The 17,716-nt window shown below is 40.2% G+C and overlaps 1 protein-coding gene across 18 annotated transcripts in view; it reads right to left on the bottom strand.

Moving 5' to 3' along the window:
• The window catches only part of DLGAP1 (DLG associated protein 1), an 892,830-nt gene that overhangs the window by 254,181 nt on the left and 620,933 nt on the right, over nt 1-17,716 (bottom strand). For 13 of the 18 annotated variants that reach the window (XM_060613343.3, XM_060613345.3, XM_060613340.3 and 10 more), the window contains one exon: nt 7,986-8,200. In XM_060613343.3, coding sequence (XP_060469326.1) covers nt 7,986-8,200 — 215 coding nt within the window. Of the gene's footprint in view, nt 1-7,985; nt 8,201-17,265; nt 17,380-17,716 lie in introns of those variants that run through there. The other 5 variants (XM_060613358.3, XM_060613356.3, XM_060613357.3 and 2 more) reach the window with 2 other exon arrangements.

Below are 17,716 nucleotides of genomic sequence, written 5' to 3'. Positions count from 1 at the left end.
AGAATTTAGGAAAATGGTAATTCGGGTGACAGAAATGGAAGAGTCAGGAAGAGCAGTGACGTACTCAAGGAGAAGTGAATTATTTGGGTGCCTAGAAATCTCATCTTCTTGCATATGCTTCATGTAAAAATCCAAGATGAATATACATGATAAGAACATCGTGCTGGTCTTCGGCTTAGACTTAACTTAGACTCCACAGGCTGGGAAAATCTCACACAGACATTCTGTCCGTTCCACCCAAGTCGGCAGAATTACCAAAGCTCTCAGAGAAGGACAGTTCAGGTTGTTTTAAAAGGTGCCTGGAAACATTTGTCTTCAAATTCCCCACTTGGTTTATTCCATGATTAATAACTTTGCCATTAGAAGTTTCCCCTTGCAGCTAACTTAAGTTCCTTGGGCTGTAGTTTTGATGTCGTTTCCTCTTATTTATATACAGGAATGTCAGTGGTTTTCCTGTCCCATATGCATTCTCTGTAAAGATGGATTTATTTAGGACTCACACCCAACCTGCTTCCAAAAAGGATTAGAGGCGCCTCCTAATATGTCTGCCTAGGCTTCCTTTAAAGTAGCTTTTCTCTTTCCTTCATAAGTGTGCTGCTCTCAGAGACGAACCAGGAGGATTTCTTTAACGATATAAAACAAAGCCAAACTAATAACACGGACTATGCTGACACAATAGTAACCTGCAATGAAAAAAAAAAAAAAAAAAAAAAAGAAAGAAAACGCTCTCCCCATGTCAAGTAGATTTTTATGACCAGAAAAAATTCTGGACAAAATGATAAACTTGAATACCTTTGGCCTCTGAATTTTTAGTTTATTTCTTCTCTGTAGTGCCTTCTTCCACCATTCTTAGATTCTAGGGCACAACTATATACTCTAGAGTATCTTTTAGGGTATATTTATGTCTCTAAAATATCTGTATTTATATAAATATATTTATAAAAACATCTATATATAAATATATATTTATAAACAAACGCATGTGTGTGTCTATATATATATATATACATATGTGTGTGTGTGTGTGTGTGTATGTATATATATTTTCCACTTGACTATGGAAAACCAGAAATTAGTAAAGAATTTAATAAATGTGTTGAAACCAAGGTATAAATGTCTCCCACAGGGACTTCAATATTAAAGGTCCTGAATAAATGAGTGAGTGATTACATGAATACCCTTTCTGATTATAATTAGGGTGTTCTCTGTTACCTGGTTGTCTGTGCTTTAACGGGGAATGTAGATATTAAATTGAAGGCACGGTAGCCAGCAGACAGGCAGGATAAAGGATTTTAAATATCTCGGTAAACAGAAGTCTTCCTGGCATGCCAGTGGGTAGCACTGCTGATCGGTACTGCAGGAGGGGACTGGGGAATCTTCATTTCCAGAACCCTTTTCTGGGGTCTTCCCCTGCTCATGTTTCTCCAGTCTTTGGTGCCTTGCCTGGTCATGAGAAGACAGCTCAGGTGACATACTGTATAGCCACAGAAAAGATATAGGTACAGGGTTTGTTATTACACTAGTCCTGACGGACGTGGACCCAGGCTCCTAAAAGCCTATCGCTTCTCCCTTGAACTTCAGGCATGAGCCAACGCCTCCTTATCTCTGACCCAATGGTCATTTGGCCCTTCTTTCCTTTACCTCAAGGCAAGCCTGAGTCAACATGTTCTCTCTCTAAAATGTATCTGAATTTCCTTTCATTCCTTCACCTCCCTCAAAGATATGCAAGCAGTTCTTTCCTCTTTGGGGTCATGGTCATTGTAGGGACAGTCTAATCTATGCAAGTGTCCTTCCAAAACAGGCTTTTCTTTTTTTTTTTAATTTTTAATTTTTACATTTTATTTATTTTTGAGAGAGAGAGAGAGAGAGAGAGAGAGAGAGAGACAGGGACAAGTGGGGGAGGGGTAGAGAGAGAGGGAGACAGAATCCGAAGCAGGCTCCAGACTCTGAGCTGTCAGCACAGAGCCTGATGCGGGGCTCGAACCCATGAACCGTGAGATCATGACCTGAGCTGAAGACAGTTGCTTAACCGACTGAGCCACCCAGGCGCCCCAAAACAGGCTTTTCTAAAGAGCAATTATATCCCAAGAGACCAGGATGTGGTACAGATACAGGGCTCAACACACGCCCATCTCATTTGGAGGAAAGCATTCATGCCTCAAAGAGGGACTGATTTTTCTTAACCTTGGCCTGGTGATCTGGGCTGACTATAATGGGCAATTTCTTGTACCAGTTACTGTTTGTTTTGTTTTTCTATGAGCCTTATTTCTAGCAAGGGGTTGAAGGGTATTCGGATAATTTCTCTAGGGGCAGGTGAATGAGTTTTAGCTTTAACCTTTTCCCTTGTCTTATTATTGTGGAAGGTGGGTGGGAAAAGGAGTTGGGAGGATGGAATGTAATAGAGGAAAGTACCGTGGTCAGGAAAGGATTGGGAAACTATCTTGAGTTTATATCACTGAATCATATTCACAATATTGTAGGGTCAGTTGGGTTCTGTTCTCTCTTCTATCGTAAAGATTGTCTGTCGTTATATGTGGAGTTATACTGGTGGTCAGGCAGGAGAGAAATGTCAAAGCATGTGGGAAAAACAGACAACAAAGGAAAACAGAGACATTTCATACCACTTAGGACAGAGATGGGATGATATATATGGCTAGGTTCTTAAACACGGCTCACATCCTTAGGAAAAAAATGCTCTCATGTTCATATGCCCCACGTCCCCCTTTTCTGGGGAGAGAAGGCACCTGGGGAACCGCAGGTGGACAGGAGGGGCTTGTGGAATTTGAGGAACACTGTATCCAGAGAGAAAAAAGGGAGCAAGAAGTTTATTCAAAGATAATCAAAAACAGAGACTCTAGCAAAAAGCTAGTTTTGGGTTCCTGATATAACACTGATACATTTTAAACTTCCAGAATTACAGTTGTAGGAGAACGCCTCATCTAACTCTTCTCAAATTATTTTGTTTACCAATGCTGATCTTTTTGTCTTTAAACTGTGAACTCCCAGTTCTTCCCTGCCTCATCCTTACAATTATATACAATAGTGGGGAAAGATCTCTCAGAGACTGTGGGTGAGAGACAGCACTTCTTGGCATCACTAGTCAATGAGAAGTGAGTGCTAGAGAACTGTGTTGAGAAGGGTTCTGAAGCCCAATCTGTGTTCAGCAGGAAGGGTACTGGGATCCATTAATGCTGGGATCGGGTAATGCTGTCTGCCATGGGCCTGGGGGTTCAGGAAGGGTGGGGAGTGGTGATGAGAGTTATCTAAGCGGTACCATCCATGCTAAGAGCCCAAGCCTCTCATTTAATTTGGGTGTGTGTGTGCCAGGCTCGGAGACATTAAACCAGTTGCCAAAGCCACACAGCTACTTAGTGTTTCACCAATATACATAAAAAAGAAGTTCAGGATCAGGAAAAGAATGCAGATTAAGAGGATTAGCCATTCTGAACACACAAAACTACTGCCTTCAAGACATTGAGGACTGAACATGAACCTGCTTGAAGCCTTTTGTTAGACATTTTATCAAAAGTGCTAGGAGCTCTACCTGCTTACCCACAAAATCAAACGTGCACAGAAGTCTGGGGCCCTCCTTGTCGATTTCAGAGGCCTTTGAAAGTGTGTAATGTTAGAGATTATTTCCTCCAGGAGAAAAGTTTTCTCAGTTCTTGGATGAAGAGATAAAGAAGTATGAAGAAATTTTAACGTGTTATTTGCCTAGGATTAATGGACAGTTGAATTTAAATAGAGAATCTTTTAAATAGCAGCTTTTAAGAAAGTTCTTTCTATAAAATATCAGGGGCGGGGGGAAAGTCCAAGATGGGATTTGGCCATGATTTTTTAACTAGGGCTGTAGTCTCAATGCTAAAATAAATAGCAAGTTATAACAAATCCAACTAAAAGAGTTAAATTCATTAGAGCCAAGCTGTGGTGACACGCTTTGAGGGAATTCTGGCCCCCAAACCTCTCCTCGACTTGCCTGAGAATTTACTGTTCAGCATCCAGAAATCATTATTTGAAAATAGTAATATTCTTGGATAATAATCCATTTCAAGTTCATTGTTGGGTGATAACAAAAGAAGGGAAAGCTAGCAGTGGGGTGAAGGGATTTATTACTGGCTGTGGAAGGAGACAAGAGAGTGAAAGAAATAATGATCCTCAGTGAGTAGCTACAGGAATTTTGCAGCCCCAAGATGGAGTTCACTGTCTGAAGCCTGCTTATGACTCTAGAGTGTTCCACTGACCTTAGGACACAATAACACTGAGTGGGTGATGAAAACAACTCTCGTAAATAAACCCTCAAGATGCCTTTAAAAAATACAAAAGAGAGAAACAATGTAAGAAAGTAGGGAAGTGCTTTCTCTCCAACATTTCTGACAGAAGATAGGAGTTGAAAACCTCCAACAAAATGTTGCCCTAATCTCACTTGGCTAATTTTAGTTATCTTGGTTCATGGCTATGATTCATCCCTAAAGCTGTGAATTGCTGAGGAGGAAGGAGGAAAAAAAGTGACTTAAATGTCAAAGAAGTAAGAACAAAAATATAGTCTTCTTTTTTGGGGAACTAGAATTCCAGGATATGGGGATCTTTTTTTTCTCATGAGGGACCAAATGCTTCGAACTTCTAGAGAAATAATGGTCTTGAGTCAAAACATCATTAAGGAATGGAAGACGGCATTGATTATAAGTCATGTCATGTTGGAATTTTTGCCTCCATAGTGCATTTCCTTTGTCTTCTTGTGTACCTCCGATACCATTAAACTAGTACTCACTAGGAATCATCTGGAGTTATGTATGACGGAAGCCTAATACGTAGACTGTAATGAGGAATGGAATCCCTAAACCAGGTGAGGGAGGAATGAATGGAGACAAATGGAACCACGAGAAGTAAGCCTGGGCAATGGAATAGTAGGAAAGGGAAGAAAGGCACGTTTGAATGATGGTCAGATGTTGTCTTGCTTGCTAAAGAATAGAGATGGTTTGGTGAAATTCCATCTTGAGTTTCTGAGTTTTCATCTTGAGTAGAAAAAAGTTTCTCAATTCTTCAGGGGTCCCCATAGTAAATTGGTTACCATGTTGCATTTCCATAGGTTTGGAGGAAGAGAATAGTCACCAACTCAGCTCGGTGACTGATTTCACTGTCCCAAGTAGCTGACCTCCACCAACAGCTTAGCCACCCTCCGTGTTTGTCTTGTTCTTAAAACTCTTCAACACTGCCGCTCTTAAAACTTCCGAGAAGTCAAGGAAGTATACGAGGGTTGTAAAAATAGGGCCCTGGGCTTGAGAGGAAGATGGTATTATGTAGGAAGCAAGATGAACAAGGAAGAATTCCAATGACTTCAGAGTGGATCGCCCACAGCCCTTGAAGCTGGGAGAAGAGTAGACCAGGGCACATGTGTGAGAGGTGATTTCTGCACCTACCCCCCAGTCCTCAGCCTCCTCAGAGCACTCTCCTAGCCTTTCTTACGCTCTGCTCCTTTCAGTTCTCCTCATACCTGGTTATTACAGCGGCAATCACTGTATCTCATTACCCGCGACCTAAAGTGTCATTCAGCCAATGTGACACATGCATCCTGATAGATAAACTAAGGGGGTACTAAGGTTCTGGAAGGGACTCTGTAGGTTGCAGAGTCCCACCGCTTGGTATACATTTGAGGCAACTGAGCTCTTGAAGGTCTAAGTGACTTTCTTGCGCAAAACATTCCCTCTTTTGCTTCTTCTGGAAGATGTTAATTAGCACCTTGGCTCTAGTGGAGAGATATTTTAAAGTCCATAGAAGATATTTGCCAGAAGTTATCCTTGGCCACCCTCATTTTAAACCACCTTGGCAGACTGCCTTTATTACAAATCCAGTGTTTTTTTTTTTTTTTTTCTGACTGGGTACATTTAATTTTCTGAGCCTCCACGAGGTGTGCCAAAGTACAACAAAAACCTGTTTCTATTTTTCATTTCCATGATCAACTTTTACCTTGTGTGGCAGTGTTATGGGTTGAATTACTTTCTCTCTCTCTCTCTCTGTATATATATATATATATATATATATATATATATATATATCAAAGTCCTAACTCCCAGTACCTGTGAACATGACCTTACTTGGAAATAGGGGTCTTGCAGATTTAATCAAGTGAAGAGGAGGTCATTAGCGAGGGTTCTAATCCGATGTGAGTGGTGCGATGAGAAGACGGCTGTGTGAAGACGCACATGAGATAGGCAGAGATTCAAGTGCTCCAGCTGGAAGCCAAAGAATGCCAAGGATTGGCGGCCCACAACCAGAAGCTGAGAGGAGGCAAGGAAGGATTGTTCTCAACAAGTTTCTCAAGGAGCATGGTCTCAAGGAGCGTCGCAAGGTCTCACCGAGACCTGGATTTCCGACTTCTGGCATCCAGAACTGTGACATTACAAGTTTTTGTTGTTTCAGGCCACTTTGTTATGGCAGCCCGAGGAAACTGATACTTGCAATAATAAAGGCAAAGAGGAAGGGCAACTGGAGGCTGAAGGAAAGAAAAAAGCTTTCTTTCTTGGGTTGGTTTACTAATGTCATTGGTATTAAGTAAAAGTGTTTTTCAGTTTATTTATTTTGAGAGAGAGAGATAAAGAGAGAGAGAGAGAGAGAGAGGGAGAGAGAGAGAAAGAGAGAGAGAATATGAATGGGGCAGGGGTGGAGACAGGGAGAGACGGAATCCCAAGCAGGCCCCGCGCTGTCAGCAGAGAGCCCGACGTGGGGCTCAAACTCATGAATCGTGAGATCATGACCTGAGCCAAGATCAAGAGTTGGCCACTTAACCAATGAGCCACCCAGGCACACTGGCATTAATTTTTTATTGAGGTGATCTGGAGAGGTTCCACATGACCCCTTGAAAAAAATTTGTGAGGGGACTCTGTCCACTGTTTTAAGCTATAGCTTACTTTGCTATTTAAGTAAGTTTCCATCATAGAATAGTCAGCTGTTTTTCAGTGTTTTAGCTTAATAGTCTAGTTTGTTTTCCTTAGCCTGATGGCTTTGGTCTTTTTCTATTTTATTTATTTTGTGTTTTAATATTTTATTTTGTAGCATAATATAAATTCATGAATAGTAGTATGTATTTCCTCAATACAAGGGGAAAAAGGCACTTAAAAATACAAATCATCCACAAAATATTTTTCAAATGATGATCCAAGCATTGATACATTCCAAGGCTCCGATTTACTCTCCATAAATAATATTAAAAATTAAATCAGGCTTTGCTTAAAATAATTTCAGTAGTTTCTTTTGCAGTGCTATTCTGTATTTACAAATAGCACAAATAGAGGTAAGGACTACTTATAATCGTATTTTTCAAAACCAAAAACCATTTTTTAACATTTAATTTTAAGTAATCTCTACACCCAATGTGAGCTTGAACTTGTAATCCCAAGATCAAGAGCCACATGCTTCACCGACTGAGCCAGACAGGTGTCCCCCCAAATCCATTTTTAAGGTCTTACAAATTATATGCATTTAGCATCCACATTTAAAAACCTATATCAAGAACCTTCACATATCATCCAAATTTTAAGCATAGCCACTTTCTATAAGCTTCTCCAAGATCATCTGCTCTATTGTATTACTCAGTTATCTGAAAAATTCAAAGGTCTCATAGGAAAGAGTTGTCCTGCAGATTTAGTGGTTAAGAAAACACCCAAGAGTTGAGATACATAGATCTTTTCATTGACCAGAAATCTTAATTCATTTCAGAAGCCATTCTGGATTGTTTCAAACTCTTCATCTTGGGGCTTGTGGTTCAGTTTATGATCTATGCAGCATATACATGGGTGCCCATGTCTTTGAAGGCACTGGGATACACAAGTCAGAACCCATGTCAAAATCACTAGGCCATTCAGTGCATCACACTGCTCCATCTGTAGGGTGTCTCTTGCCCCAGTTACTCTGGGGGGGTCCCACGATCGGATTCTAGGTGACAATACAAGGAGCTGGACTACCAGAAGTGTAGTGTTGGAAACACTTACTTGAGTGTGGTGAGTTCTGTAAGGGATGGCTGAGTAGCCTTGAGATAGCTTTCTCTTCGTGCAGCAACTTTGGGAGAAGGCTTGGGACTTGTGTCAGAGTCACCACTGTCTTCATCTCCCATGGCCTTGATGTAGCTGCCGCTCCGCATTCTTCGGCACGGAATTTCGTCGTCTTTACCTCTAGGGGTGTACCCTGTCCATTCATCCTGTGGAACCTATTCAGATATAAAACAGAGAATTCATTTTTAATAAAATCCTACACTTTTCTTTCCTTTATTGATTTTTTGGTAGGACCCCGAACGTGGGTGACAGAGATAAATTATCTAAAACTTCAGACATTTACTTTTCACGAATGGTGTCTTACTAGAGTTGGTTTGAAAATATTTGAATACGTGCCATTCCACGTCTCAATCTTTAAAACATCCTGTGTATTAGGAAAAACTAAAACCATGGCCTCTGATTTACTTCTCATTTTTCTCATGCCAGTAAGAATAAGAATTCCAAGAAATAATGCCAATAAGAATGCTGTTGAAAAGGGAAATAGTTTTATTTGAGATTTTGAATTATTTGTTTTCATTTGTCACTTAAAATTTAAGAAACTTTCACTTTTATCTCCACCGTCCTCACACTGTCCGTCTCCACTGTCTTGTATCTAGTCTCTCTGCTTCCTAAACCAGTTGCATTGACTTTCCAAAAACCTATTCTTTGAGAACGCCTCTTAATTTGGGTTCAGCCTCCATAGATCTACTGAAAGCAGTCTTCATAGATCTACTGAAAGCAGTCTTTAAAGGTTTCCAATGATCTCCTCATGAAAGCCAGTGACATTTTCTTAATTTAAATTATCCTTGGCCTCTGACTACACACACACACATGCACGCACGCGCGAGCACCCCCCAAGCCTGAAGAGATTCTGTACTTACCTGGTAAAGCTACTTATCTGAATTGTTCTTTTCCTCTTGCTTTGCTGCATCCTACTCTAAGTCCCCCTTTGGGGGTACCACACAAGAGTATGTTCTCAGCACACTGCTCCTTTTTCTTTCTACAGTCATTGCCTTTGAATTCAGCAGAGCACTACACTATGTTATAGAAGGCTTCTTTATGACTTTGTCTTCAGTTCCACTTAGATTTTCCATTTCCACACGGACTCAAACTAGGATCTCATTACTCCTCCACTTAGTAAAAGAAATGCACAATGACCACTCTTCTCATCCATTAAGAAGCAATAATCAGCCTTCAGTGTGTGGAACGGTACACAGGGCTTAACGAAAAGACACCAAAGAAGAAGGAGGCTGGTTTTTGCCCTTAACGTATTTATAACAGCGATGAGAAGACAGAGCATAAACGCATTTGGGAATAGTTCCAAATCAACACACCAGCAAGTTTAAGGTATGGTGCCATAAATGGAATATGCACCAAAGAGAGACTGCAAGTAGGAGTTATCAGTAATGGTGACGGGGAAGGAGTAGCCAGGAAGGACTGGCCAAGTCTCAATGAGAGGGCAAACAGGCATTTAAGATTTTGATGCTATTTACGGATTATTCATCAATAATGCAGTGTTTCATTATTAACATTTAACTATGCTATGCAATTTGCTTAGAGGGTCTTATTTTAACAGCATAACAACTCTGTGCAAGGTTTCTTCTGTATTTCTCAGATGGGAAACAGGAAGTCAGAGAGCTTAAGGAATTTGCCAAAGAACACACAGCACTGGCATTTAAAGCATTTTGGTTTGACTCCCAAGATCAGAATTTTCTTAACCTAAATTTTGTGATTAGTAATATATCAATTTTACATCTGAAGGGTTCGTAAAATTGTCCACGATGACACATACACATATTAGACACAGGTTGCTAAATGTTGTCTAAGTTCTAGGAAGTGAAAATACATGTTCCATTAAAAAAAGCACTATACTCTGCTCCTTAAATTATGACTTTATTTGCATAATTTGAAAGCTTATGTCTAGAAACATCAGACTGAAGAGATGCTGCTACTTATGGACCTGAAACAGTGGTTTGTGAGTTCTAATTTGGAAAACTACCAGTGAAGTTAGGCTAAGCTTCATTATGCAGTTTGTTTATTTTAACAGATTTTTAAGTGGCACTTCCTATGTGCAGGCACTGTTCTAAGTGCTTTGTAAATGTTCTCTCATTTGATCCACACAGCTGAAGGGTACTATTATTATTATCCCCAGTTTACAAATGAGGAAACTGAAGTTATGTAACAGGACCAAAGTCTCAGCTACAAAGGGGCAGAATTCCAACCTGGCAGCTCGTGAGGACTTGTTCTTGACCACTATTTAATGCTGTCTGTCTTTCTGGGCCATGATGTGTGGCATCTACGGAACCAAATAACTGTAGTCCCATGACACCTTCGTAATCCATTGCATCTGATTCATTTGCCATTTATTAATCATGGTAGTAACAATGTGGAGTTTTTGCTTTAGCTAAATAGCATCAAAATCACCATAGCAACAAGGAAGATTTCTCAGTGAAATTATAAACGTTTGGAACAGTCTTGTTTTCCTTCAATTGGCAGGTGACTCATTGTAAAGGTATGATCATGTTCAGAACCTCACTATTGGCTTAGCGATTACATTTTATAAATTAAATCGGTACAGCTTAGGGTCACAGATGATGCACACAGCGTTTGCCATTTCTCAGCACTGATGCATAGCTCCTAAATAAGCACTGGTCTCTGGAATATGTCAGAGACCAAGGACAAACTTATATCCGGTCATATCACTTACGAAACAAAACATGGCAAATTGCTGTTTAGATGTTTTTTCCAAAGTTAGTTTATGGTAGAAACTTGGACTTATATGAGAAACAGGTTGCATCTGTTGCCAAGGGAACCAACTGGAAAGTATTTAATCTGAATACCTCTCAATGAAACAGTTTGCAAATGATAGCAGCTAAGAAGTTGTATCGAATGGAATTTAAAAATTAACACGTTATTCATAGACCTAAGGGTAGCCGACAATAAGATTACCTATAAAATAATGCAGAAATCAGTTGTAGGAAAAGTGTAAAGAAACAGAAAATCAAGATCTTGGAGAAGGAAAATAATGTCACTGAAGTTGTTATGATTGAGCCAGAATTTTTATTCTGACTCTTTCCACCTCTAAAGCAGAAGAGGAGACCGTGGCATACCCCTCTGTAAGGGGCCCAAGTGGGAAATGTTACTCCCCCCCTTTTTTTAACAAGAGAAAAGCATACTCATTTTATTATTTTTTTTACATGTACTTGGGAGCCTTTACAAGAGAATGAAGATCCAAAGAAGCAACTGGGGCAGGAAACTTTTATACCCTGTAGACAAGGAAATAATAAATCTGTGAAGAATTGATAAGACAAAGGGATTTGGTAAATGGTGAAGAAGTAACTAAGGAGATAAGGGTGAACCTAACAAATTTGTGGATTTCGCTGGCGCCATGTCTGGGCTGATAAGTCTGTCTCCATGTTGCTCCCTTTTGATTGGAAAGAGAGGAAGGAGAGTCATTGGCACAGCCACCGTTGTGATCTAGTCAAAGGTTGATGTGTCTTTCTGCCTCAGTTGCACAGAAAGAAAAAATGTAGGGAAATTCAAATTTACAACTGTCTGAGAAAGCCTTTGGTATTAATGGTCTTGGCAGTTTAAAGGAATAGAAGTCTTGGTGAGGAGAGGAAGCTGGAGCAGGCAGAAAGGCAGCCTGGGCACTTGAGGACGACAGGCCAGCCGGATGGCCCGCTTGTCTGCACCAACCCTGGGGGTGGTTGGACCCAACGGATGTTAGGGGAAACAGTAATAAAATCCATATTGTAGTTGTTGTGAGTTAGAGTAAAGAAATTGTTTGATTTTTAATGCTTATGCTTAAGCATTAAACTCCAATAGAGAGCTTTGTTTTTGAGAAAACAAAACGAGGATTAGTGTGCATTTTTCTATTTCAAGAATAGCCAGTCTATAATTTAGACCACATGTCATAGCTCACAAGTATAGAAGACTTACTTCTGACCAAGGAATGACCATAACCAAGTGCTATCATCTTCTAATTACAGGATGAGGATGTTTTCTTAAATGAAATAGTGTATGGGCACTGAATGATGGGTCATTCTAATTGTAGCTGTTCAGTTATGGAACAGGAGAAAATTAAACATGCTCTAATGGGGCATGCTTGCATTTTCTCAATCTCCTCCCTGCCTCTCTGTCTCTCTCCCTTCTTCCTTTATATCTATAAGTATGTTTTGCCTGTTTCTTTTCCAGCCATGGTCTGGGTGTGCCTGGAATATACAACAGTGAACAAAATAAATATTGATCTCACACTACGGAGCATACATTCTAGAAGCAGTGCAGGAAGAAACAGATAATAGTTAAGCACACACATAAATGAGAAAGATAATCTCAGGAATCATAAATGCCATTAGGAAAATAAGATGGGGTAATGTAACAAAGTGGCTGGAGGGGGACTACTTTAACTCGTTCCTTGGAGAAGCCAGTAGGAAAGCAGTAATATTCCAGAGGAGATCTGCTGACCAAAGGAGCCAGCTTAGAGGAGAGCTGGGAAGAGCTTCCAGACAAAAGGTTCAGCCAGCATGGAGTCCCTAGAGTAAGAATAAGATTGGTGTGTAATTAAAGCCTAGGAACAAAAATGACAGTGTGACTGGAGAGTACCCAGCAAGAGGAAAGTGATACAAGGAAAGGCTAGGGGTGTGGGGCCAGATCATGTAGGGTCTTGTAAGACTGTCTCAAATCTTCCTTCCAGGCTGAACTCAGAAATTCTAAAGCTCCCTCCAACTGTTCCAGATTAAATTGATCTTTTTAATGAAATCTATAGCACATATCATATGCTATATAGCATAGATTTAATGAAATCTATGCTATATAGCATATATATAGCATATATATAGCATATATATATATATATATATATATATATATATATATAGCATATATATAGCATACATAAGGAGTCAGCAAACTATAGCTCACAGACTAAATCCAGCTTGCCATGTGTATTTACAAATAAAGTTTTATTGGCACACAACCATGCCCATTCATTACACATTGGCCGTGGCTAATGTCAAGTTACAAGGGCTGAGTTGTATGGTTGTGTTGAAGGCTATATGGCCCCAAACCTGATTCACATCTTCCTTCTGCACACTTAATGTGCATAATCACACAATGGCACTTACATACACTATTTGTTTTATGTGTTTTTGTGTCATCTCTCCAACTACTAGGTAAGGCAACTGAAATGAGGTAAGCAGTATTGCTGGAGGGTCAGAGTTGTGAGCTCTACATGTAGACTACCCAAGTTTGAGTTCCTGCTGTGTCAGTAACTAGGTACAGGCCTCAATTTTCTTGTCTGTTTCCTACCCATAGAGTTATGCCTGGATTAAATGAAGTAATGTGCCCAAGAGCATAGGGAGTGTTCAGCAAAGGTATTTTGGGGGAGCTCTGGACTATTGTTAGCACACACACACTCCCTCCCCACCCCTCCAAGGGATGACATTGGCTTTCCAAGAAGACTCTGATGCCTGCTTCCAATTTTCTTTCTCAAGGGAGGAGCAGGAATAATTGAAATATATTAAGCAAAAACATAAAGTCCTAATATACTGTCTACTCCCATCAATTTTAAGTGAGAGTTCCCATCAGGAAGTACTCCCAGCTCTCTGTCCTGGGGTCTCATCTCTATTCTGCAGGATTGAGAGGGAAGCCTGCAGCCTTTAGGCCACCGGAAGTTTACCTGGCTTCCCAGTGATTGAATCCTAAATGCCTCTTTTTGGCTTACAAAGCAGAAATTTTAGAGAGGAAAAAAAAACGGCCAACCAAACAAACAAAAGAAACACCTCCCTAGGAACTATTTTTGTATTCAAAGTTTTGTTTTGTTTTAAAACTTTGACCCCAAACCTGTGCCTTCCAGATGTATGAGGGCTGTCAAGGCCAAGAGGTGGGGGTGAGGGGGCCTCTGGGCTGCATGAAGGTTCTGCTCTGTGCAGTGCTGAGTCACAGAGGTGGTGGGGGGGTGTTGAAAGGGAAAAGGGGGGGCACACTTATTACTGTTTACCTCGCTATTTCTAGGGCTTGGTACATTGCCAGAAAGACCAGAGGTTTCTGGGTAAACGTGACACTAAATGAATGAATGAATTCCAACAACAGCTTTGTTTTCACTCACTGTGTGTGATCTTGGATAAGTCACTTCACTTCTTTGATTCAGATTTTCCATCTCTAAAATGGGGGTGATAATAGAGGTGTAATGAATAGAAATAATGTGTGTGAATATAGTTTGTGGACTTCAAAACATCATAAAAATCTGAGAAAAAGGTTAGAAAGCTGTCTCTTTATGGCTACTTTTAAAGTACGGCCAGCCATAAATATATTGGGGATTAAAAAGCAGCGGTATTTTAGCTGAGGATCTTCGGCTCATTAAAGTAGATAAATGTTCTACGGGGCACCTGGGTGTCTCAGTCAGTTGGGCATCCAACTTTGGCTTAGGTCATGATCTCACTGTCCATGGGTTCGAGCCCCATGTCAGGCTCTGTGCTGATAGCTCAGAGCCTGGAGCTTACTTCAGAGTCTGTGTCTCCCTCTCTCTCTGCCCCTTTCCTGCTCATGCTCTGTCTCTCTCTGTCTCAAAAATAAATAAACATTAAAAAAATTTTTTTTTAAATGTAGATGTTCTAGTATAAGAATATACTATATATATATATATATGTATATATATATATATATATATATACTACATACTATATACTATATACTTTATAATATAATATACATATTATCCTATGTAAAAATATAAAAATTTCATACACAAAAATGTATTTATCTCTCTTTTAGGATCTTTAAAAGTAGACTGTCTTCTGGTGCTGCCATTTCCCCTCTCCTTTAGGTTTCCCCAAACTCAGTTAAAAGAGAATCACACTTGTTCTGGGAGATCTGTGAGGAAAAGCTGTGATGAACTAGGGGTGCTTAAAAAGTCTTTCCCATGAGGAACCTTGAAAAGTTATATGACCCAAGATAATACCTTCCGTTCTGAATGTCTCAAACATTTTGCTGATTTTGGGGGCTCGTATCCCCACTTGGTTAATGAAGTTTCCATTTTGAAAAGACAAAGTACACTTAGTTCCTTCAGCTTTCCTCTAATATCCAAATGCCACATTGTCCTGAATCTAAGATATCATTGCAAAACCCTCGGTGTTTTTTTGTGCCACTAAGAAAGAAAGAAATGCCACCAACTAAACTCTGACTCTCCCTAGATGATATGATTCATTCCAGTATCAAAGATGCCAAAGCATGAAAAATTTATCTTAGAATCAAATGCCTTTTAAAGAGTATGTGCAAAAATAAAAACAAGACATGGATGTATTCTGGGATACTGGTTATAGAACTTAATGTTCATATTTAATAGTGACCAAATTGATGATAATAATTAGCATTCATCTGTGCCATGCTTTTGCAAACAAACAGAAGCTCACATGTCTCGTGATCCTTCCAACTACCTTGAAGGATAAGAAGTATTATAATCTTAGCTTGTCAAAAAAAGAAATTGAAGTCCAGAGAGGTTAGTAGTTAGTATAGGTTGATACTATACTCAAGATGGGGTCTACTGTCACAGTCCAGGGATTTACCACTCTCACCTCCCCCCGCCCCCCCCGCCCCCCCCGCCTCCCCCCCCCCCCCCCCCCCCCGCTTCTCTCCATATTCAGATCTTGGCTGTCTTTTGAATAACAATTGTTATTTTATGGCAATCTAAAGAATACATATTTCAGATAAGAAAAAAAACCCTCCATATAGTTTTAAGTTCTGTCCAGAGGAAAAAAAGTTAATAAAACAAATGAAAGACTACAAGCCTTTAAGTATAATTTATGAGAAATACTATTTCAGACAAGAGAAGGCTTACTTTTAAAAGGCTCTTCCAAAGGACCTGTGGTTTCAGTCCCCCACTTTTGCTGGGCTGCAGTCAGTACAGTGTAACTACATGTAGATAGAGTCAGACATTTTGTGCCAGTGATGGTCTGAGAGATGGTGGCTGGAAGATGAAGCCATGTGTGGGTGACTCCTGGAGAGCGGATTATCTCAAGATGGAAGGTTGGATGGTGAGGTTTGGAGGAATGAAAATGTGTGAGATTTTGGGAAATCTGAGAGCCACAAAAGGAATGCAGACCCTTAGAAAGCTGGGACAGCTGGAATGGAACATATGTCCTGAAATATACCAGGGTAGGCCAGTGCAATTCTGTGAGCAGGTCGGGATGGCAGACATTTGGGAGGAAAACCCAAGAATCTAAGGCTGAGGTGGGACTGAAATCAAAGTTCTATTTCGTCAGGAACCAAGGAAGCTAGGAGAAATAAGTTAGGCATTTTATTGGTGGGATAGAAATAAGGACAATATGGCAAGTTGGAGCAGTGGTTAAAATGGTGGAGATCGATAATCGGTTGATATTCGCAAGGCTACCCCTGCATCTGTCGATCCCTTCAGCAACTGAGTATTTCTATTAGAGGAACCAGGTAAATGAGGGCGCTGAGCTATGGCTGAGGGGGTCAACCTACTTGGTCTTACCTGAGCTCATGAAGAAGGATAAATATGGGGAGGAAAAACTATTTATGAAAGGAGAGCTAGGGATTTGATATATATGGAGTAATCTGACATTTGTGGAATAATCGCAGAGGGCTGGAAGAGATACCTTACTTAAGTGCTTCTAGCAGTCCTGTGAAACAGGCATTACTATGTCCATTTTACTGCCACAAAACTTAGATTCCAAAAGCGGAAATGACTCGCTCAAGGTCATAATAACGAGTAGGAGTCTGGATTTGTCTGACGTCACAGCTTTAATATCACCCTGCCTCTGATGAATGTATGCTGATTGAGTCACTGAACAAATAAACGAAAAAAAAAAATGGAGCTTAGGCTCCCACTCAACTGTATTTTTAAAATAAACATAAAATGTAACCATTGAAATAAGCATAAATATTATCTTGTCATTAACTTGCTAGCACCAATGAGGAGGGCTTAAAGTAATAGACACCTAAGTAGGAAGTAAAACAGCATTTGCTGTCTCGCTGTTTCACGGTGCCCTTACCAACTGCTGTTATCAGCGCTTAAACACAAATGGACAGCTTTGCGGGGAGTAGAAAACTTGAAGGACAACGACAGCTTTCAAGGATGGCTTTGGGGGCCTGGATGCACCCCAGTGATAAGGAGGCTTCACCCTGGATTTCAAGTGCCTGCCTACAACTTGTTACAGAAATGGCGTGAATGTATCGGCCTTCTAAGCACTTTTAGTGAGCTCTCAGATTCCCTACTCACTCGGGTCCTTTGCATCTTCTTTACAGCTGGGAGAACTGCTTTTCTGCTCCACACAGCTTTCAACTTGACAAATGCGACTTGGCATAAATGTCCCTGTAGCCTTTTAAGCTTGCTCTTCTCATAGCAAAAAGCAGAAAAAAAGAGCAAGAATAGGAAAATTACAATTATGCGATGTGCAGATCCCAAGGCCTGACTGGTGTTTTCCAATCAGATTTCTCTGGCAACCGCCCTTTCTAACTCCCCATGAAACCCAAAGCGGGTGTAAACCTTCATTTGCTTCAGATTGCTTAAAAATTACCTTTTAAGGACAAGAGTAAATACCTACCTCTTTTTAAATAAGGCTTATTAGACCCTTTGCTACATCACCCTCCAAATAAAAATTATTAAACACCCTCAAATAGAACTTTGTAAACAGTACTAAGCCATGGTGATTCGCTCACTGTGCCCCTAT

This window comes from Panthera onca, chromosome D3, assembly GCF_046562875.1.
Source record: "Panthera onca isolate mPanOnc1 chromosome D3, mPanOnc1 haplotype 2, whole genome shotgun sequence".
Taxonomy (NCBI): domain Eukaryota; kingdom Metazoa; phylum Chordata; class Mammalia; order Carnivora; family Felidae; genus Panthera; species Panthera onca.
The sequence above is the reverse complement of the archived record's forward strand: the minus strand, read 5'-3'. Positions and strand labels throughout refer to the sequence as shown.